The following is a 24,498-nucleotide window of genomic DNA, read 5'->3' as shown; positions in this document are numbered from 1 at the left end:
GAAAGTGACAATAACTGGTGATAATAGTGGTACCCTGTTACCTTTTGTGGGGATGAACAGTGAATTCAATGAAGCAAAGAATGCCAGAATAATAGAGAAGGTGAGAGAGAACTGCTCAATGTTCATACCGTAAGAAGGAATGAAATAAAGACTGCGATTTAGTGCTTTAAAATTCTCTACCATTTTCTAACCCTTACAATATTTTAACCTTTGAATTTGTAGGTAATGTGAAGTAAGTTATTATATTCATAGGTTCAGACATTATTAATGTTAATGCAATTTAGATGGAACCACCATAAGGACAGTTAATTTTCACAAATAACAGGCTAAAATAATTACACATACATAGTATAGAATAAAATACAAACAACTTACACCTTAAAGAATTTAATATTTAACTAGTGATTTTTATTTAATAATATTTGATAAATTATATCTTAAACGTGCAAACAGAAAAGGGCACAATTGGTTCCACTGAGATTGTATCAAACAGCAAATCAGAGGCAGGATCTAATACATCCTTGGATTGTAAAGAATATAAGATGCACCACTTAGATATTAAATGAGATTCCTGCCAGAGAAGCTTTAAGCTGCTGTTACCTGGGTATTCATCTTGGAGAGCCAAAATTTAGGAATATGTCTTATCATTATGCAGGATTAGCCACACCAATTGTGCTTACAGTTTGTTTTGTTTTGTATTTACATTCATATAACATAGGTAGCAGTATAAAAACTTGTCAAGAAAACATCTTTTCTACAACACAAAATACCAGTATTTTGCCAAAAAGCTGTTATTCCAATTATTCAAATACTCAAATGCTATTTGTTTGAAACAAAGAGGCAAAGATACTGGCCACAAATAGCATTAACCATGCAGTTGTTAACAATACAGGTTTAACTGGATGAGGCTTCTTTGAAAGCTGCCACACATGGACAAAGTTAACTGATGTCACTTGACCTCATCCAGATTGGTCCCTGAACAATTTTTCTCACCCCAGCAATTACATAAAAATTATCAGTAAAATTACTCACTCCAAGGTCACCTGAGCCACAGCGTCCATTGAACTGTATCCATTTTCCATGAAGATCTCTGTATACCGGCCCATCTTGATTGCTTCGAGCCATTCACCTACTGATCTGTAGGCCCCAGATCCTAGTGGGCCATGCTCTGTCAATAAATTAGACACTCTAAAACACATAAAATACAAATATTAGAAGTCACACTTTAACTCTTTACAACAAAGTTTATTGTAATGTTTATTCACATTCAATAGATGTTTGAGACTATAGTATAATTATATTTAAAGTGGAAAAATATACAAATGCTAACATGAAAGAAACAATTCAAAATATAGCAGAACATAAAATCAGTCCACTGAGATTTTTTTAGCCATAATTAATGAGGCCTTATAATGGGTTAATAAGTAAATTTTCTGTGAAACAAAATAATAGCTAAAAATTTCATATAGTTTGAACAGATGGACACAAGATTTTTAGGGCAATAAAACGCCTATGTCTGATACTATTAAGGAAGATACGTGTCATTATATATTTGTCCAAGCCTATAGAATGTTCAACACCAAGAGAGAACCCTAACATAAACTACGAACTTTGAGAGATAACAACGTGTCAATGTAGGTTCATCAATCGTAATAAATGTGCCACTCTGGTGGTGGATGTTGATAGTGGGGTGGGGGAGGTATATACATGTGTGGGGACAAGAAATGTATATATATTTACACACACACACACACACACACATGTATATGGGATATCTCTGTACCTTCCGCTCAATTTTTCTGTGAACCTAAATCTGCTCTAAAAATTAAAGTCTACAAAAATTTTTCATGCATTAATTTAGATATATTTACTTCTTAGTACTGTTTTGTTATAAAACTAAGATAGAAAATGCTACCACATATAGATATGTATAGATATGTATTCATGAAAAGCCAACTGCTTCTAGCCTTTGCTAGAGGAATTCAATCCAAAAGCTATTTATCCTGTATTTTATGCTCTGATATAAGGGTGCTTGTTAATTAACCTAAGAGTTGAAGAACGTATAAAATGAAGTGTAACCCCAAATACATATGAAAACGGAATAAAATCAACTAAACCATGAGATGCTCATACCTACATTAAATTCATATTCTTTGGTTAATAATAATAATAATGATATGACTATAACTACTACCATCTCCCTCTTGAAATTCTACTCTAACTCAACATTTTGTGCATCATTATACTCTCTTTGTTGGCTACCACAATATTGTGTGCTGGATTCTCCTCAATGTCCTTTGTCTGTTACTCCTTCTTTTCCTGACTTTAATATTTGGAGGGGGCTAGGAGGTGGTCCTGTACGTTCTCTACTAAGGCTATAACTCCACTCTACTTTTGGCAATTTTACCAACTTTGGTGGCTTCAAATAACATCCACTTTTCTCAAATTTTTATCTCCAGTCTAGGTATCTTATCTATGCCTACTTTGTGCCTCCATATTTCTTTCTCAAAGGAATATTACTCCAACATGTCCAAAAACACACACCTCATCTTCTCCACATCCATCTTCTCCTGAAGTTCTCTCCATGTATTACAATGTATGATACAACAGTTCACTCTTTCCTTGTCCTCACTCCCTCACACTGTAGCATTGTGCATACTATCCATTCTCCTTCTAATATACTACACCTCTGGCCACCTCTCTCCTTCTCATTTATCACCCCCATATTTCAAGACACCATCATGTCTCACCTAAACAACCACTCTAACCTCCTAGTTATCCTCTTGAACTCTACTTTCACTCCCTACTCCAAAACCAAAGGCTCTTCTTTTTTTTTTTTTTTGAAGTTTTTATTTTGTTCAATGTCTCTCTCTCCCTACAGTGTGTTGTGTCATAAAGGCAGATACCCAGATATGTTTGCTTAATGCTGTATCCACAGCACTTGGCCCACAGCATGGCACAGAGTAGAAAGGTAACTATCTGTTGGATAAATAAATATATTGAAGTGACTTGTAATCATTAAGAAATGGGGTCTAAGAATTGTTGCAGATGAAAATATAAGAGGAAACAGTTGAAATTATGAAAGATTAAAACTTTTGGTAATAGCAAGGTCTAAAATATGACCATGAGAAGGAGAATCCACGGTAGGTTTAGAGAACAAAATCATTGAAAGAGAATAATTCAGAAGAGATATTCAAATATCATCTACATGGTTAATGAAATCATCAAATCTTGTGACATGGGTAGGGATGGAAAGAGAGACAGAGACAGTGAACCAGGTACTAACATCTTCTAGAATTATGATTTGAAGATGACTGAATAAAGGAAAGGTAATGAGTTGTATCATCTTAAAGCTATAACTGTTTAAATAAAATCTAGAAAGCTGAATCCTATATATTGCACACAAAGAAATATGAAAATTATTTAGAAATTTTTAAACTGTTCTCAAACTACAATGATGATGCTAATATAAATTAATATAATGTAAAACATTAAGAATTTACTTTTATGATTTCCTTTCTTTATGTCTATTTGTGACAATAAAACATAATTCAAATAAATAGATGAGAAAAAGCTTAATATTTTACATGACAATAAGCAATTTAAAAGCAGATATTTAGGGAACAACATAAGGAATAATTGCTAAGAAGATACATTCTCCAGTTGCTCCCACAGAAAGTTAATGATGCCTGAACAGAGATTGAAGATTTATTCCTCATTTGTACTTAAAATGATTTTTCATCTAGGAAACAAACGTTATGTCAGGATCATAGAAATTATGTAACTCTATTGGCAAATTGTTTTTCATTTAGTTCATGCTAATAGGCAGCCAATTCTGTTACCAGCATAACACTCTTTTGTATAAAAATAGACAACTGTTTCAGAATAGCAAAAATGACAATTTGGTAAGTTTTTATAGTACAAAATCAAACTAATTTATTTTTTTGAGAAGATAGTTCTGTTTTTCATATAAAGCGAAAAGAATGCTTTACAAATATACATTATTTAAATTAATTCATGTGCTATTCAGAAAAGTAAAAAAATATGCTTATTTGCTCACACAAATTCATTTATCAGTTTTAAGTCTAATTCAAGGTGCATACTAAATGATTAGCCAAACATCTGTACACAACTGGATGAGAACAAAAGGGTCCCAAAAGTTGTCAATGGTCACAAAATGAGAACACTGAAATGTACTCATATTTGAATGACAGACACTGAAATGCATTATAAAGAAATCAAGAAGTAATACTGTTAGATATGTTTCAAAATATATTAGTTCTTAATTGTTTTCCCTATGATCTTATAATCTTATTTCTTCCAGCCGCAATTACCATTCAAAATACCTGAAAATACATACATTTGAGTGTTTGTTTATTTGTTTGTTTGTTTGCTTGTTTGTTTGTTAATGCTACCTGAACCTGGCTACAATTCACATTTTTCTGCAACTGGCATGTTACACTATTAGATTAAATATAGGGGCTTCTAAGTATAATTGAATCACTTATATTTCATTCATTGTAACAGAGTAACATTATTCAAAAACTACATGCAAATAAATTAATGTCATATTGATTCATAGATTAACATGTATATAAGGACGATCTAATTGATGAAATATTTGTGGCATCAGCTACATTCAGAAAATTTCCCAGGTCTGGCATTGTACCTGCATGATGCATTAACCAGCGTCTTCAAACTACTTGGGTTACGTATCAACTTGTCCAACATGTTGACTATTTCATCAAACTTGGGCCTGCTATTTCGGTCTTTCTGCCAGCAATCCAGCATTAATTGATAGAGAGCAGCAGGACAATCCATGGGGCTTGGCAGGCGATAGCCTTCCTCCACTGCTTTAATCACCTGTATAAAGCAAAACAGAACCAGTTCCCCAACACCACAAATTTAGTACAGAATAGCTTGAGAAATTTTCCAATGTCCAACTTTCATCACATCTCATTTTTACTGCAGAAACAATAAGCATCACTATCTTTAAATTCCATGACTACTTTCATTTGCTGCAAAATATAACCACATTAAAGGAATACACTATCACAATACAAAAAGATAGGCTTTTCTCACATACTATAAATAAAATAAATGGTAATCACTTTTACCTAAAATCTTGACAAAGGGTGATTTGTAAGACTAATTGACATAAAACATCCCATTCATGTTTTATTTGTACTTGCATTCTGGAATCAAATAGAGATTAAATTTTCTAGTGATTCCTCTGAAAAGTTAATGTCTTTTTAATGAAAAAATATGTGCAGACCCACATTCCTTAAAGTAATAAAACTGCAATTTCACTTCAAAAGAGACTTTTGGATCGTAAATGATATATAAGTCAAAGGCTAAATTAGCATAACTGTCTCATGTATGATTTAATAATGTCAAGGTCTGATTGTTTATTATCATCCACTGATTTCTGTCAGGAACTTGGAATGACTGTTTAGTAGTACAGGCATTACAAATGTCATTGATTTAAAGTGTGACCACATATACGAGTATCAGTCTAATTGTGATGTTGTTTCATCGAAAACATTTGTAATGTTTCTGCTGTTGCCATAAAAATATCTTACAGAAGAGATTTGTTTATGCTACTAAACATAACAATACAGGTTTATTCAATTATTGAAATTCAAATATTTGAGTGATACCAAAATCCAATATTAATGAGTGTATTTCTCAAAATCCTAATAAGAATATTTCTTTAACAATTAAACCTAGTTATTTTTTTTCCACAAAGAATTTAGATTTGATTTAATAAATGGAAAAATCAATTAGAAAAGGAAATTTAAAAAGACAATTTTTAAGAATTGGAAAAAAAAAACAGCCTCTTTATGATAAAGGAATTGGCATCTGAACAATTGCAGTGGCACCGGCAAAGATAAAATGGTAAATTTAAGAGACATTCATGACTTAGGAATGGTGAGGAGAGGACAGCAATTGAGATCAAACAAGTTCAAGCTGATCACACTGGACGGTCGTTCTGGTAAGCACATTTATGAGAGTAGAAAATGTTGTCAGGTACAATTTGGGATTTCTTTTATTTGAGGTAAGTGAGGAACACCCAGATGGCAATTTGCAGGAATCTGGCTACAGCACAGGAGACATTTGGGCTGATAATGTAAGCGTAAGTGTCATAGGCTCTTGATCACAGCTTGCAGTCAGCATAGTTTCTATATTCCCCAGGGAAAACATAGACTAAAGGCTCTTGAGAAGCACCAATAGTTAAGTGAAGACAGAAAAATAGGAAGTACTTAAGGACTTTGAAAAATAAATGGTCAGAGAAATAATTGGGTAACTACAGGCAAAAGACCCAAGAGCCACCTAACACCTTAGTTAACTTACTTAACTCAAAAACAATATAATCAATTAGAAGGCAAGCAACGGAAGAAAATATTTACAACTATAACAAATGTTTAACATATCTAACGTATTAAAAGTTCATGCATATTGAGATGTAAAATAATAAAACATAAATGAGAAATAGATACTTAAGCAAAAATTTACAAAAGAAAAAAAATGCTAAATAAATATTGAGAAAATACTTATTCTCACTGGCAATCCAATAAATGAATATTTAAAAAAATAAAAATTATCATTTGCACTTACATATTAATAGGAAGTTTATTTATTTATTAGTTTGCTTATGGAGTCTCCATTGCTGATAAGGACAGTTGTTATTCTCTTTAATAACATAAATATACCAAAATAAAAAGTCCTGATATAAGTAGTTTAAATCATAAAATATTTTCATTGTGCAGGGAGAAGGGTAATTTTTATTTACTTAAAACCTAATTTATTTTATAATGTGCTTTTTTCTTCTGAAGCTGATGCCAATTAGTTCTATTTTTTTCTTCATCACCTATTAAAAAAAAATTTCCTTTATGGAACAATTAGTCTTTACATGTGATTAAGAAATGAATAAATTAAATTAATTCATTAGTTTTAAAGCAACTTAATGAGTTATTTGATTTGTGAAGTTATTTCCAGAATCGATTACTTAATCAGTTTTATTTCCCGGTAAATTTATATTTAGAAATATATTGTCCTGTCTCTAAATTAACTTAGAACTTGGTTCACATAATTGAGGCATTGAATTTAATTCTAAATTCACCATTAGATTTTATCTTTAAAATGGATTTGGAACTATAACTCTAGATTTTATATTTAGGAATTTTGAAATGATTTTTCTTTTCATTTTAAACTATTGTCTTCTTCATAGCTTTTGGGGAGACTAGCATTAACCCTTTGGTGGTCTGTGAAATGCTGGAAGTCTACCAAAATATACCAAAGTGCCATTTAGACTATTCATTTTACCATACAACTTATAACATACGACTGAATGAATTATAATCACAATTGACTTCCTCATTACTATTATATTTGTTAATCTAGGTGGCTGATATGAACAAAAGAAAGAAAAAAAAAACAGCAACCAGAATTTTTACAGACAATTTGGCACCAGTTCAGATGTGCTATATCTGAAATATTATTATAAGCTATGCATTTTCTTGGCATTGACATGTAAATCAGTAGTCTGAACACAACTTAAAGAATGCTGTCTTTCCTTCCAATTCTTAAAATCCCAACACTGAGCTCCCGATATGGCATTATTCATTTGGTAGCAAGTTTGCTCTCTTGGGTTCCTTCCACCATGTAAGTAAGCATGGGTAGGTTCTTCTATTCAGGTATATATACCTATTCTAAATATAGTTTTTTTTTCCTGCCCACAGAGCCTCAGCCAACAGAATGCTTGATTCACAAACATGGAAGCCAACATAACTTATCACCTAACCAGGGTACGCCCTTCACAGTGACAGATGTATAGCGTATCACATACTTCATGATGTGCCAGTAAATATGCAACAGTTGGTTGCTGCTGAGGAGAGACAGATTTGTAACATTTCACACTTATGTGATGTAAACACTTTTTCTCTGCCAATTGTCAGTTACCACCACAATCTCATTCAGGTAGAAATGTTCTTAAAATTTGCTAGTTGATATGAGCTGTGTCCAGCACACTAGTACACATAGGTCCTCATCCAGAAGCAGCTAGCATCATAGAATGCTAGAGTGGTCTTTTAAAGGCACAGTGGGTGCAGCAACTTGGAGACAATACTCTGAAAGGACTGGCTGCTATTCTTCATGTTGCAGTTTTGTATTAAATCAGAGACTTCAGTGTTGTGCTCTGTTCCCAGTAGCTCTTGCCAGGGAACACAGCAAGGGTCCCACTGAAATATAACAATTAAGAATTACTAATGCCTAGGGACAAGCAGAAGAGAAGAGGAGCCACCATGATGTCAAGGATCATTGATACCGAGCAGCAGGAAGCAGTTGGGCTGCTTTCTCACAGCTGGGGCAGGGAGAAATTCACGTGAACCCCCGAAGAATGAACGATTGGTTTAAACCACCAGTTAAGTCATCAGATAGTGGAGGAAGGAGAGGATAAGAATGAGGTGAGGTCCTGAGATCAACTGAAGCTGTAGTGGCTGCAGTCCAACCAGTGACCTGCCTCTTCTGAGCTCCCCCTCGGGAAGAGAAGCCCACTGAAACATGGAACAGATGCTCCCTGAATCTGTGTGGAGAAGAAAGTCTGTGCTACAAAAGGGATAGAGCATGGCAACAAAGAAAATGTGTCTCTAAGGTCTTCACAACAGGGATGGTAACTGACCAACAAACCTAGATGCTGTGCTCCAAAACCCTTCACCACATTTGCTCCAGGCCATGTTTTGTGCAGGTTACTCCCAGTCAATTAGTGACTTGTGTCTATGATATATGAGACTCCTATGACAGGCAGTGTTAGATTTGGGACTCCCTGGAAGTCCTAAACTTTCTTAGAACTGCAATTCTGTCTGAGATGCTTGCACCCAATTATCCTTCTTTCCAGCTCTACTGTACCTGGGGACAGACGTGTGACACAGTCTGATATCTCTCACAGCTTCCCTCCATCCCTCTATGATTCTTAAAAAAAAAATTCCCTCTAATAATATTCATGCATATTTATTTCCCTCTTGGCATACGTTTCTTGGACGACCTAGACTAGCCCATGGATTATGTCGTGATGCAGACTGCAGGTATATTATTTATATTCATACTTACTATATATCTGCACATTAAGAATTGTTATATAAATTTTACAGATGAAACACTTGAGGTTCCAGAAAGTTAAGTAATTGTCATGTTTAATAGCTAAGAAGTCTAGGACTCACATTTAAGTCCTTTTGACATGCAAACCTATGGTCTTCCCACCCTGGTGCTGAGTCACACCATTGGAATTAGAAATAATGACCCCCACCCCTAAGAAAATATTTTAGGAGGGTCATGAACCTTACACCATAGAATCATAATTCTTTGCACTATGTGTGTGCAAAGAAATATATACATACACACACAGTAAACACACACACAATTAAAATGAGCTATTTTGGAAGATAGTGCATTCTTCATCACAGGAAATGTGGAAATGTAGGCTTGATAACTGAGTGGCAGGAATACTGTAGGAAGAATTTGAGTATCAGCTGTATGTTTCAATGAATTTAGTTTTATCTCGGGTTCAAGTGCCTATGTTGCTAGGTATTTACCTGAAATCTCACATATAAAAGCCGATATGAAGCTCCCCATAAATGACGAGTTTATGAATATATTTCTGAAAATAATCTCAGATAACATAGAAATAGTTTCATAAATATCAGTTTTGTTTTAGGATTTATTTCCTATTTTCAATAATTATTAAATATATAGTATGTATTTTCCTTAGTATATCAATCTTAGATCAATAGAGTTCCAGAGATTAAAGAGATCTTAGAAATCCTCTATTCAAATTCTTTCCCTTTATAATCATTGAAACTGACCCAGAGTTGCAGAATCCAAAATAAATAGTTTTAAGTCCAAGATTTTTGTTTTGTTGTTGTTGTTAAATAGCAAGGTACAGAAATTTTGAGCTGAACTATTGATATTTCTCTGTGTACCAATTTTTCAAAAGTGGTAAGAATTATTATGAAGATACCAGTTCCTAAATAATTACTTACATCCCAGAACAGCATTATCTTTAGAAGGCCAATATTGTCTTAGAAGACCAATATCCTTTGATCCAATACACTCATTTTATATATTATTACACTGAAGCTAAAAAGTTAAATTATTCTCTCACTGTCAAATCTTAGCAACATGCAGTACTAGGATAAGAACTAAATTCCCCATGCTCCTACTTTAATTACAACATGCTATTTCTTTGTTTTACCACAAAATATTCCAGTAATATAAGCAATATATGTATTTCTTATACATATGCAGATATACATATAAGGGTACTTCAAAAGATGGTGGAAAATAGGGCCAGCCCCGTGGCGCACTTGGGAGAGTGCAGAGCTGGGAGTGCAGCTGCGCTTCCACCGTGGGTTCGGATCCTACATAGGACTGGCCGGTGCACTCACTGGCTGAGCGTGGTGTGGGTGACACCAAGCCAAGGATTGTGATCCCCTTACTGGTCACGAAAAAGACAAAAAAAAAAAAAAAAAAAGATGGTGGAAAATAGAATTAAAAGGTAATACAAATCTTTCCATAAAGTTTTTGAAGTACCATACTAAATAGATAGATATGGACACACAGATAAAAATGTATTTGTGGGAAAAAGAAAGCACAGAAAACTGGCCTCATGAAAAAAAAGAAAAAACAAAAATTATTCTAAGTTGAGAAAACTGAAAAACAGACTACTTAAATGAGTTTTTAAAACTTTTGGAATCTACGTATTTAGTAGAATCTATGCATCCATATGTTCTGCAATACATACAAGAGAAAGACACTGTCACTAAATATAAAAATGCAAAGATATGAAATCTTTAACTTAGTTTTCATTTTAAGTTCTGAAAAATGTTGACATTTAAAATGTTTGTTATCAATAAGTAAGATTCTGCTGACTACAGGATATTATCTTAACTTTCCAAACTTGAATTAGAGTTCATGGTCTGGTATTTACCTAATATCATCTTAGTTGTTATAGTGTATTTTTATTATGTGTTGTTACAGTTTTTCTCTGTAATGGAAGTGGCAATCCTAAATCAAAAGAAATCTCCTCCTTCTTTCTGTCCCCCTGACACAAAGGAAGGTATCCTCTGTGAGATTTGGATTATGCTGCCTGTCTTGGTAATGTAACATTTTCATGGTGGCAAAGCCCATTTAGAATCAGATAGCATCTGGAATGTAGAGATTATGGGATCTTTCATTTGAAATTGCCAAATCAGTACTTCTACTTTGCTCTCTGAGAATTTTTTTCCAAAGAAATATTTAGTGATTATGATCTTCAAATACAGTTGATCTGTCATGTTTCTCAGATACAAATTTGGATAAAAATTAGGACATATAAGAATTAATGCTGTATCTAGAAACTAAATGCCACTGATGATTTAAACTTGCTGAGGAAATAACAAAGCATGTATTTGACGTTGTATTAAAGGCAGGCATTTTAGAAAGATATGTAACTACACAATTATTTTCTGTAAATCTCATTTAGATTCTTGTGATACCTGACAAAGACCAAAATGTCAGTTTTTATTCTTTTAGCTTCCTGAAAATATTACATCAGAATTTTCTTGTGTTTTTCTAAATAATTTGAAATAAAGTTATCTGCTAAAAATATTACATCAGAATTTTCTTGTGTTTTTCTAAATAATTTGAAATAAAGTTATCTGGAAGAGTATCAGGACACTGAAATGGCTGAGGTCAGGGAAAAAAATTTAAAGGAAAAAGGAATAATAAAAATAACAAAGAATGAACCTATGAGAGTAAGACTGGATGATGCTACAATGCCAAAGAAGCTATAAAACTTCAAATAAAATAACTTTTATTCACTTATCTATGTAACTTTTATCCTTGTAACTTTATAGTGCCTACCCACAATGAGCAGTATCATTGGTCCAGCCCTTGATTATGGGATTGACCAATGAGATTTTTGCAGACATATTGCAGGTTGAGATGCAATTGGCACATTCTTGCCCTTCAGCCATGTGCTAAATGAGATCACACTTGGCTTAGCCTGCTGGTCTCAGGAGGAAGATGAGAGACTTGTGGAGGAGAGCCAAGGTATATCAGTATAAGCTCCAGAAGCATGAGCAAGCCTAGCCAAGACCAGCAGAAATACTTCTGAACATTCACCTAGCACCAGGGTCTACTTTGGTCTATCATTTTATCTGTGACAGATACAACTATATCAGGCATAATTGCCAATTATTTGGATGATCTGCTGCACAGTTGGGAAAGACAAATAATTCTGAGTGACAGAATCAGAATTTAAAATATCTCAAGTGTGAGGAATTACCTAGGCAAATAAGAGACAAATATTTTCCTTGAGTGAAGTAGACACATGGTAGGGACCAGCACATAAGGGCTTACTGTCAGGAGAGAACAAAATTCTTCACAAAAATTAAAGGAAATAATTGCATTGAAATAACCTTGTGATAACTGTAGGTCATGTTATCATTTGGCATTTATCTGGAGAACAGAAAGTAGTAAATGGGTCTGCTCTTAGTCTAGAATAGATCAAGCCAGAGTAATCACTATATATTAAACTGAATATTTTATATCTTATATTCAGTCAGAAGGCTTGTGTGGGATCCCTGATTAGAAATGAAATGGAGAAAGCAGACACTGATTCAACTGGAGACAGTGTGGTTGTTAGATACAAAAAATTTTGCAGAACTGGGTTGAAATTTCTTGTATATCTTTTATTATTTTTGTAACCTTAATAAAGTCATTTAACTTCTCTAAGCCTCAATTTCATAATTGGAAAACAGGACTAATAAGAGCATCTCCCTGATGAATTGTTAAATATAAACATATATAACAGGAATTGATTCTTTTGCCGCTGTCCTGCCCCTAAAATCATAAAGCTAAAGACAGTAAATACTACGTTCTCCCAGATTTAGAGATACACATTCCAGACTTAGAGTTACCCCTCCCCTGCTGTAGCTAAGTGAGTGCAACACAAAGAAAACCAACTGTAGTACTCAGGTATCTACAAGAAGGTGAGACTCACTGCCTTCCTTGCTGGATGCTTGCAGAGAGGTAGGAATCCTAAACCCAATTTGCTGCTGCTATCAAAGAAGGATACTATGAAATCATTCTTGGGAAAGCCGATGTGTGACCTGGCTTCTCACCTGAGGAAATGTGAAGAAGGCTGGCTGGCTGGAGCAGCCCACAGTAGTAATCAAAAATGAGGAAGTCCTTGTAGAGCATCCAACAAGAGTGTGTTTCCCTCAGGAAGAGCAGACACATGCATGGTTCAATAAGAGACTGTGAGGTGGGGAACAGGTGGCAGGTGAGAGGAACTGTGGGAAGCCTGTTGGAGTACATCCTCCCCCTTGAGGGGCCTTGCAGAGAGAAGGCCTTTGTCCAGGGTCTTCGGAAGAGCTCAGACATGTGTCTCCTTAGAGAACTAATGCCTCGGTGTCTGCCCCACAGGAGGCATCAACAGCCTAACATTATGAAAACAACATTTCCCTTTCTCTTCTACCTCTCCACCCAGATCAGTCCTCAAAAATCCAGATACAGACTTTAGCAGTGGAGGAGCAGCAAAAATCTGATGATTCTTCTTTCCCACTCTAGGTACCTAGGGTCAGGCTGGCCCTGCAGTTGTGGACAACATTTTGAAATGGATGTTGACTTTTAGACTCAACCTGAATTTTTATATAGGAAAGTGAATGTTAATTACTTGCATGAGTCTGTTGTATCAAGAAAATTCAGCTGGAGATCTAAGGTATCTGTCTAAAAACCCCTAGGGCATGGGAAGGGAGATTTTATAGAGCATGAATGAAATAATAGGAGAAAAAAAATAAATGTTTCAAATAAGTACACTATTGAACTAAGACTGTTCAATATACTGGTTTTACAAAGAAGTAATGAGATAGTAGTAAAGCACTTAAAACAGTATACAGCATGTAGTAAGGGCTCAATAAATGTTAGATGTTTATGCAACTGTTACTTGAAGGAAAAATATTAAATTTCCATATAATCCAAAATGGACAGAGATGTATTAATTAGTAATGATGAAAAATTACAAAAGCAAAGACCAAAGAGCCATGTGTCAAGCATTATATAATAAACATTCTGAACTTGAATAGAAGATTCTTTCATGGACCCTTTAATGCTAGAATTCTATTATTCTAAGCATAAATTATTTTGCCATTGTGGGAAAAAATCTGTTTTTTCCCCACATTAAATAGACAATGCAACTCTTCTTAGATATATTAGATCACACACACACACACACATTTAAATTTAAAGAAACACGGACTATTCCTTTTTATCCTCTATGTGCATCCACTATTAAATCAATATCATCCATCCTTTTGTTTGGAGTAATAGTTGCCTCTATCAAATGCAAATCATAGAAACTTGCCTGTCAGTATTCATTCTTTGATGGCTCTCTCTTCATCTTTGAAAATGATTCTGACATAAATTGAGTGAAACATCACTACAGTACAGCCAGAAGTGTCTGGCAAGGGACTGAGTTTTTCTGTATAACTTGCTATCCTTTGTACTAACTCATTTTGAGCTTCTGCATAAAGGACATTTCAACAACAACAAAACAGATCAGAGAGGGTAAGCAAGGTATTTCATTTTTTGAAGCAACTGCCAATTTTAGAAACGAAAAAGGATTATAAGTGTTTTGACACAGAGAACAAAGAATTTAATTCTCAACATTAGGAAAAGTAGTTCCATACTCACATCTTGATTGGTCATCTCCCAATAGGGTCTCTCTCCATACGATACAACTTCCCACATTACTATTCCATAACTCCAGACATCACTGGCGGAAGTAAATTTTCGGAAAGCTATAGCTTCTGGGGCAGTCCATCTGATTGGAATTTTGCCTCCCTAAAGTTGAAAAGGGTAAAAAAAAATCCCCACATACTTCAAATGTATCCAGGAATACTGCTGCCTCACTGAACAGATCTAGAAAGAGATGTAGCATTTTTAAGTGAATCTGTTTGACAGCATGCAGTGTCTTTTCACATTTCTCAGCCCATAAGCACTTGTAGACTAACTACTAATTGGCTGTCTGGAAGGTTTCTAGTTTAAATTCTGTTTGACTGCTGAACACATATAGGATCCACATCTCAATTACAGTCCTCAGGACAGTAGCTCTAAGTAGGGGAAAGGCGCAGTCAGGCAAATCAATAGGGTATACTTTCATGACTTTCTGAGAGTAAAGGATTCAAATTCCCTGGGCGCCTTTTCTTTTTTCTTTAATACAGAACCTGTAAGTGGAAAGTATAGGTTTCTGAATGCATCCCTGTGGAGTCTAACAGTTAATAAGACGTGCATGACAATCAGATATATTAAAAGCTTAAAGTTATAATTTTATTTGATATTGCGTTATTTTGTTTTTTTAGGCTTGCTTTTTTCCTACTCTTCTTTGGGCATATTTTTGTGTTTGTTTAACTAAGAGATGGGTATCTTGCTTAATTCAACCAAATTAAAAATTATTAAAATTGGATTATAGGGAAAAACTTACCATATTATAACTTTGAGGTTTTTTACATGGAAGAAAAATCAGTTTAGTATTTTTATGATTGATTTCTCTTAGTTAACACAATAAGCACTTTCATATTTTTTCATCCTTTAAGGTAAAATGTTTTTCTCATAATTTTAAAAGCAGGCAAACCCAGGTAACCAAATATTTCATCTATAAGCAAATATAGATTGAAAGAGAGAGAGAGAGAGGGATGGAGGTTTTGAATATTTTCTTGTAAAAAGACTAACATATGCCTTCCCATTATGTAAGAAGAAAAGTTTAATTCACATACTAGAAAAAAAAAATTCAAATTGCTGTTTATGAACAAAAGTTCAAGATATAGAAGGAAACAACAGTTTTTTGTCATGCTTGAAATGAATCTGGGAGTTGAAGCAGGTTTGAATTATTTGCTCTTTAGAGATGTGGGAACACCATTTGAAGAAGACTTTCCTAAAACTTATTTTTGTTAAATAGTCATACGCAAGATCATACCGTGAGTCCTAGCTAGGCATAGAGTTGTGACATTCTTTAATTAGTGATTAATAGACCTCTTAGAGTTGTAGTTTTTTTGATTATGTTAAACTTCAGCCCATCATTTTTCTCCTGGTCCTCTGACCATCATATGCCACCAATATTACCTGAAGTTCCCTTATATTCTCATCTCTCAAGTATACAGATTTTCCACAAACTGCCACTACACCCCATTTCAGAGGAGTAAGTCTTAAGAGTCTCAGGATTTCTCTCTCTCCCCTGACTCTGCAGTGTGACACATGGAAAAATCTACCTCTTACAATAAACTAAGACACCAATCACAGTGGCAATGGACTTTTTTATAACCTCAATCTTGTTTAGGCCAAGTTTATTAAGTGTAAGTCTAATCCCAAGAGAATTCTTAATCGAGGTTTCATTTAATGTAAATAATGCCGATAATAGGTCTAGAAGAGGAAAGATATACCATCAATTAATTTATTGATTTATTAAACTGACCTTTGCAAGGCTTTGTTTGCTTAGATAAGTTACTCTTGTCCCTCAGTATAGTACATATCCCCAAATACCCATGAGTCAAAAAAGCAACAATGTAAAAAAAAAAAAAAAAAAAGTCCTATAATCGATGAGAAGAATTTATTGTTAGACTATCAGTAGATGTAATTTTAAAAAGTAGAGTAAGAAAACATGTAAGACATCTATTTTAATTTGAGAACGAGAGGTGACAGAAGTGTTCTGCATTGAAACAAAAGTTTACCAAATTGTATGGTGAAAAGGATACAATGATAAATACCCATCTTCAAGAAGTGTTTAGACATTGAAGACATTTAACTTGATGATGTTGAAAAGATTTAGAATTAAACAAATATAGTTTATCACAAGGGATTCAAACTCAAGAAATACAATCTCATAGACCACCCAGAAAATTCTGTTGTAGCAACGTTCACAGTTTTCCACAGGAAAGGAAAAAGTGTCAATTATGTACCATATCAATTAGGCAAGCAATTACTTTGCCGGAAAAGAGTATTGATTTATACTAATTATGACAATGTGTGTTAGTGTCCAATTTTCCATAGATGTGGGCTTAACAGTTTTCATAGTATTTAAGAAAAGTAATGAGGCATTACAACATCTCCAGTAAATCACAGTTTTTTGAAGGAATAGCTCTCTAATTTCCCACAATGTAAATCTTTAAAATGTAGGGTCTAGATATTCTCATATTTATTTTACAAGTGAGGACACTATAGTGCAGAGAGTTAAACTGTCAAATCATGCCATATACATTTATGTATTCATATGCATGTGTATACACGCACAATATATGCATACTTATTGCTTTTAATGTAGCAGATTCTGTCTTGAACTTTTTTATTTTACATTTAAAACTTTATGTAATTTTTACATTGTTGTATCCATTCTAAACTCAGACTTCTTATTTTTAGTATCTTTAGGGAAAAAATGAATTGAGACTCAGAAGGTGAATACTTTTATCTGAGTTTAATATTTGAATTTGCTTATACATAAAAATAAGAATTACTTGGACTTGTGATTCTCTTTCAGTCTCTCTCTTCCTGACTTTGTTGGAGAAGTGCCCTTTTTGGTATTTCCTTTAAAATCTTTAAAAATTAAATGCCTCTTGTCCAGTGTTTCAGAAATGCATTCTGTTAGATCTTACCCTTGTGGTGTAGGCTGCCTCAGGATCATCTTCCAGTATCCTGGAAAGTCCAAAGTCAGACACTTTGCACACAAGGTTACTGTTGATTAAGATGTTTCTAGCAGCAAGGTCTCTGTGCACATAGCCCATGTCGGAAAGGTATTTCATTCCTGCAGCGATGCCTCTCAGCATGCCAACAAGCTGAATCACAGTGAACTGCCCGTCGTTTTTCTGTAAAGACAATGCAGAAATATAAGTCTAACACCACCAACCACTGGGAGAAAATAAGAAAGAATCTTCCTTCAATCCCCAGATTAATACTATCACCCACCAAAATTCATATGCAATTTTTATATAAAGAAGAATGGAAAATGTTAGGAAATATATAGTTAATTTGGTAATGTATATCTGTCCTCTGCCTGGTCCAAGCAGATAAAGGTTTTGAAAGCCCTTGTCAAAAATTTCATTTAGTTGCCCTTTTCTGCATTGTAACTCCTTTATTCTCAGTCATCAGAGGAGTTTGTTCATCCCTCCAATGTAGGAGCTGCCTTGGGTTAATGCTGCACATATTTTGAGGCAGTTTAAAAGAAGCTAGCTGGAATAGGCATATGAGGGAAAGATGAAGTGGCTAGAGGAGATAAGGGAGTTTCTGCAGCAGCAGATGGGAGAGGGATGACTGAGCAATGGCTGGGACAATGTTAGCAATTCTTGGAAGTCTGTCATTTTTTTCAAGGGCACTGAACTTAGTGCATTCACATAGACTCATAAAACTCAACCCATAGTTATTTTGAAATAATGGAGTAATGTGACTTTAAGAGACTGTAGAATATGAAGATACAGTTAAGAAATTCGGCAATAGAATCCTGTAGAGGCTGGAGATTGGATGGAGATTTGTCTTATCAGTGAACCGTTATCATTGCACTCTTATAACTGTCAGCAATGCCATTGTCCCATCCCTCTTCCTAATCAATAGTGATAGTCAATCTACTGAAGTTACAAACTGACAGCCTACAGGTTTAATCAGGCCTGCAAATATGTTATATTGTCTGACATAAGCTATTTACTAATAATGTGAATTTTCAACATTTAAAATTTGGAGACTCACATAAAATTTTTTTTTTTTTCCTAAAACCTAGAAATTCTGACAATATTGACTGTTGACTGCTGGTGCAAGTCGTGCTCAGTTGGGTTATCAGCACTTATAAACTACCATATGCAACCTGTAGTAATGATTTGCATGGACCCTTTACATGTTTTTTCTTGCTCTGCCTGATATTATGTACTTTGAGAAAGTTAAATAATTAATTGTAAAAGCTTCTTTTTTTCCTTCCCCCTTTTCCTTTTCTTCCTCTTCCCTTCCTGTCTTCTTTCCATCATCCCTCCTTCCCTTCCTTTTTTTCTTCATTCCTTTGTGCCCTCTTTCCTTTTCTTTGTTAACCAATTCACATACACTTACATAAAATTGTACATCCATAAAACTCATTTTTAATATGGATTTGGTTTTGCATAAGTTTTCTGAGAAGAACAATTTTCAAACCAAAGTTAATTTTGGAGTATAATTATTCTGACTCCATATATTTGTCCTATTTAAAACTTTAGCTTTATAATGGCACAATTTCAACCTCAACATCATGGCAAATATATAAGTAATACTTTGAATAACTAAATTAGTCCCAAATCCTACCTTTAAAAATGTGTCTAAAGAGCCATTCTCCATATACTCTGTCACTATCATCACGGGTTTACCTGAAAAGAAAAGAGTGATATAAACTGCCACTCTTTAATTTTGCATTCCTGTCTAGAAAAAGCTTACCCAGAAGGTTTTTTTTTAGTATCCAAATTATGTGTATATTCATTTTAAAAATGTCCTCTTTGAGTAGCAAGTAAGTTCCTGACATCAAGACTCAGCGTCAGTTGTATGGTTATCCAAGGTGGGGTCAGTGAGAAAAAAGTATTACAAGATTGACATTTAAAGTAACATGCCCACAATTGTCAATATCAGAACCAATTTATGTAGAAAATGAGCTTAAGGATGAATTCTCCGTTTTAGTGGAGGTAATGATATAATATCCAGCAAAGCACTTGGAACATATTCATCTTTCCCACAATTCTAAAAACTCCTATCCTGTCCACTGCCCTGTTTATGGTCCCCTGAGTATATGTTGTACCTTATTTACTACTTTTATCTCTATGTTCTTGTAACTCCTTTTCTTAGGGCTACCTTCCTTTCTCTTCTCTGCAACACACTTATAATCCCTATCAACCCTAATGATTTCATTCTTCAAAGCCCTATTCTACTTTATATTGTAATGTGAAAACTTCTTTAGAAATCATCACTTCTGATGGAAGAGGTTCTTCTCCTTTCACAGCTGATATGGAAGTGTAGCCTAGAGGATAGCTGAACAGACTGGAGACTTGCTTCTTGGCTTTTAATCCCAGAACAATCACTCACTATCATGTGATTTTGGGCAAGTCGATTATCAGCTCTGTGCCTCAATTTTCTCATCTCTAAAATTAGGATAACAATAGCACCTACCTCACCAGGTTGTTGTGAGTGTCCACCAAGTTGGATGGTTATCCAGGGCAGTTAGAATAGTATCTACCACTTAAAATTTGCTATGTGAGAGTTAAAAATTACTATTTTATAAATTTTACCAATGGTATCTGTGGGTTACCAAGTATCTGTGGGTTAACTTCCTTGCTAAATGTAAATCTATAAGATTAGATCTTATCCCCTGTAAAACTGTGACATTTTGTACACAGTATGTCTGTAATATAAGATAAAAAACACAAGATAAAAAATTCCTGGTATATGAGAAAATAGCTAAAACATGGTTGCTAATTTTATTCCACATTAACCTCACTATATTTTAAAACATGCTCCTTTACTCTTTAATAAAAACAAATTGCATAAAATAACTATTAATTTAAACTATTTTGAGTTAAGAAAAAGGAGACCGATAACAAAAAAATTACTTATATGTCCATTAAATACCTTTCCATATTATGAACTGAAACAATATCTATACAATTGTGAAATGCATTATAATTAACTTAATGACATTCTCCAGAAGTGCTTCCGTATTTTACTCGAGAATTGATTGATTCAGGTCATAGAATTAGGGCTTGCATATTTATATATACCATGTTATGCATATACCATGTTATATATATATTTGCACTTCATACATATAAAGTTTAGCAATTACATACAAAAAAGAAGTAACAGGGAAGAAAAAGGATTTTTCATTCCTAGATCACATAAAACTCACTGTTTAGAATAATAAGATAGGACAGTCTGATTTCTTACTTAAATAATTATCTTCTTTTAAAATACCGGGGTACATCAAAAAGCTCATGGAAAGGTTTGTACTAACTTTTAAGTCTATTTTTCCATGAACTTTTTGAAGTATCTGAGTACCTCAGAGTACTTTAGCATCCCTCTAATAGAATGTGACAACTGCATTACAAAGGCAGACACATCCTCTTTTAAGTTTATAAAAGTTATAAAAAAAGTTTGTCTAAAATAATTCATTTCACTACTGAAATATGTTTATAGATGCCTATGTTAGGTAATACATCATATATGCAGAGAATGTGCATTTGAGATGTCACCTGATCTGATCACTGAAGAATGAAGGGGTCACTGGTGTAACGAAAGGTGACTGGTATTCCAGAAAGAGAGGCAGCATGTGCCAAGGCATCTTGTCATGAAAGAGCCAATCAAGTTCAGACATGGCTAGAGCCTTGACCTTTTTCTTTTTTTAAATCAGGAAGTGGCAGGAGATGCAGTGAGGAATATTGATTCTAAAACTAGATAGAAATGTAATACCTTAGTAGAAAAAGAAAAGAATGATTTAGATTATATTTGCAAATGGCTCTGACAGCACGAGAAAAAAAAAGATAATTTTTTTTCTCCTTAGTATAATTGTAATCTATGTTCGAAATAGAGAAATGTTTCCAATTAAAAAAAAAAAAAGACACAGCAAACACAACAATATTTTGAACTTGTTAACAGATATGATGTTGATTGTGGGGGAGGGAGAAAAAGAGGGGGGGAAGGAGCAATTGGTAAAGGGACGTGAAAATCAACTACATTGCATATTGATAAATTTTAAAAAATAAAAATAAAAATAAAAAAAATAAAATTGATTTTAATGATGTGGCCGCACCCATTCTAAAGTACCCCAGGTAATCTCTAAAACTCTAAAAATTCTGCTTTTGGTATTTTTGTCCCATTCTCACATCTCAGAGTCCATTTCCACCTTTTATTCCTGTCTGAAAACTTTTCAAGAATCCAAAACTAATGTATTTCTCCCAGGGGTGACAGCCAAACCGTTTTGTCATGGGTACCTACGTGTCAGAGTTTATACCAGCCACAATGCTGGTGCACCTGCTATAACGGACATTACCCTTTCATTTGCCTGATTTCAGGAATTTGGAATTTGGGGATGAAGATGAGGACTCATAAAAAAGGGGACAGATAGGTAATTCTAGTATCAGCTTTTTACCAAACAGCACAGAATCATTTCAATAAATTTATAGTCAAAAGAGTATTCATCTGCCGAACATTATTCCTGATCTAACTAAAAGGCGTAGAGTTTCTGGAATCATCCTGTGATTCCAGGAATCCTCCTTGTGTGGCTCTTTGACTCTGCCTGAGTGCTCCCCTCTTACAGAAATGCATTGAGGGGATTATCACATTATAAAAAAAAATGAAAAAAACAAATTCCAATAGACATCCAGGGAACATGGTTTTAGCTTTCCCTACTTGGGAAATCTCAGTTCATACCACATGAGCAGACACCTTGTCCATCAAAGCAAAACATGAATTTGTCTATTATTATCTGCTTTACTCCATGCCATTTATGTATGTGGGGCTTTCCCTATATTTCTACTTACAACACTTTCAGGTTCTTTCTTCTCTCTTTTTCTAGAATTTCTTCCTTCTGACTATCTTCTTATGTTTTAGACTCTGTTCTTACAGTTATGGGCCAGTGGTAAATATTTACCATTGCTCACCTAAGGTCTAGTGAGCAGGATTTGGATAGAGTTCCCATGTAAAAGTACTTCTTTCTTGGGTAAATTTGTATTTTAAATTCAACCCAAAATTCACTGAACTTAGAAGACAAAATTTATACCCAAAAGAGAATGTGCCAATCATAAAATTTATTAACAATGAATAATATACATCTGTAAAGAAAAAGTGATTACTTGTGGGGAGATGGACACCTAGTATTCATCCTGTAAGATTTTTCAGACAGCATCACTTATTTTTAAAAATCATACTAATTATTTATGACAATGTAGGTTGTAATGTCAAAACCAAAAAAAGTTATTTGAGAAATATGGTAGGGACCCTAAAACACCTCTCATATTTCAGGTGATGGGAAAAAAGCAATTAAAATGAATGTCTGCAAACAAGTATGATCTTCTTTTGTTGACAAGAATAAAGACACTTCAGGACCCATTTGATTGTTTTTCATGCTTGAGTCATTTTAATGCTAATTACATTTAGTTTGGCTTATGTTTTGTCTCAGTTCCTGCTAGTCTGCAAAAATGACATAGCAATAATTAATGTGGCTTACTCTAACCCTTGTAAATTCAATAAAACTGTAGAAATCATTTCCATTATCTAGCTCAAAGTACAAAGAGTAGATCTGCCAATAATTTTGAAAGCATATTATCAAAAATCCATATAAAAAGAGCTCATAAAGTATGTCAAAACATGACTTTAATCACAGAGGAGAGTTTTTATATTAACTTTATATTATTTACTGAGGGCCCAGGCCAGGCAGAGTCTAAGAAGTAACAGAAACACATTATTTGTGGAATTCACCTTTATTATTGACAATCATGAAAGAGCTCCAATTATTAATTTATCAAGTGCCTACTCTTTACAAGGCACTATGCCTTTATGAATTGATATTAAATTCCCATAAACATGATATTAGAATAGATATTTTTCAGAGAAAGAAAGTGAGGCTCCGAAAGTTTCAATACATTACTCAGGTTGACTAGAGCAAGTCATATAAGGAGCAAAGTTAGGAATTAAACTTATATCTATCCAAATACAAAGGCTCTTCTCCTTTCTTCCATTCTATGGTGCCTATGATTTTAAAATATTTGTTTTAAATTTCATTTTAAAGTCTCCCAAGTGTTTATTTTTTTCCGTTAATACAAAACTGGTGATCATGACTATGTCATACCAAACTATTCAGCCATAGATGCAGATCTGGTAGGAATTCAGCTTCTTTCAATAAATATTCAATTCTTATATATGGCTATTTCTTATATATGTTCCAAGTAGTCTATTGTGAAATAATCTTGAATTCTACCTACAAGAGTTATCTAATCTAGTTAAACTCATAGAATTGGAAAGTAGAAAGGCAGTTGTCAGGGGCTATGGGAGGGGAGGGAGGAAAGTAGGGAGGAAAGTTCAATGAGTAGAAAGTTGCAGGTATGCAAGATGATAAAGTTCCACATATCTGCTTTCTAATATTGTGCTGAGAATTAATAGTACTGTGCTGTATACATGCTGTACACTTAAAAATTTAAGAAGCTATATCTCATGATACGTGTTTTTTACCACAATTAAAAAAATGTTGGTTTACTTATTATGTGATTTTTTTTGGTGCTAATATTTATCACAAATTTCCAAAAGAGGAAAGAATATTCCACTTCCTGTGATGCAATCCTTTTCCATAAAATATCTCATACTTAGGTAAAATGCTTCTCAGAGTGTAGTCCCTCACAAACACCGAGGCATGGCCTGGAAGCTTGTTAGAAATGTAAAATCTCAATCCCCAAGGGAATCTATTGAAACAGATTCTACATT

At 34.0% G+C, this 24,498-nt stretch overlaps 1 protein-coding gene across 5 annotated transcripts in view; it reads right to left on the bottom strand.

Annotated features, from left to right (window-relative positions):
• Positions 1–24,498, bottom strand: part of EPHA5 (EPH receptor A5) — a 340,114-nt gene that overhangs the window by 11,764 nt on the left and 303,852 nt on the right. For all 5 annotated transcript variants that reach the window (XM_008571411.1, XM_008571425.1, XM_008571402.1 and 2 more), the window contains 5 exons: positions 19,345–19,406; positions 17,682–17,891; positions 14,731–14,880; positions 4,670–4,863; positions 1,033–1,188 (listed from right to left, as the gene is read on the bottom strand). In XM_008571411.1, coding sequence (XP_008569633.1) covers positions 1,033–1,188; positions 4,670–4,863; positions 14,731–14,880; positions 17,682–17,891; positions 19,345–19,406 — 772 coding nt within the window. The remainder of the gene's footprint in view (positions 1–1,032; positions 1,189–4,669; positions 4,864–14,730; positions 14,881–17,681; positions 17,892–19,344; positions 19,407–24,498) is intronic.

This window comes from Galeopterus variegatus, unplaced genomic scaffold, assembly GCF_000696425.1.
Source record: "Galeopterus variegatus unplaced genomic scaffold, G_variegatus-3.0.2 Scaffold39, whole genome shotgun sequence".
Taxonomy (NCBI): Eukaryota; Metazoa; Chordata; class Mammalia; order Dermoptera; family Cynocephalidae; genus Galeopterus; species Galeopterus variegatus.
Note: the sequence above shows the minus strand (reverse complement) of the source record. Positions and strands in the feature narration are given on the sequence as shown.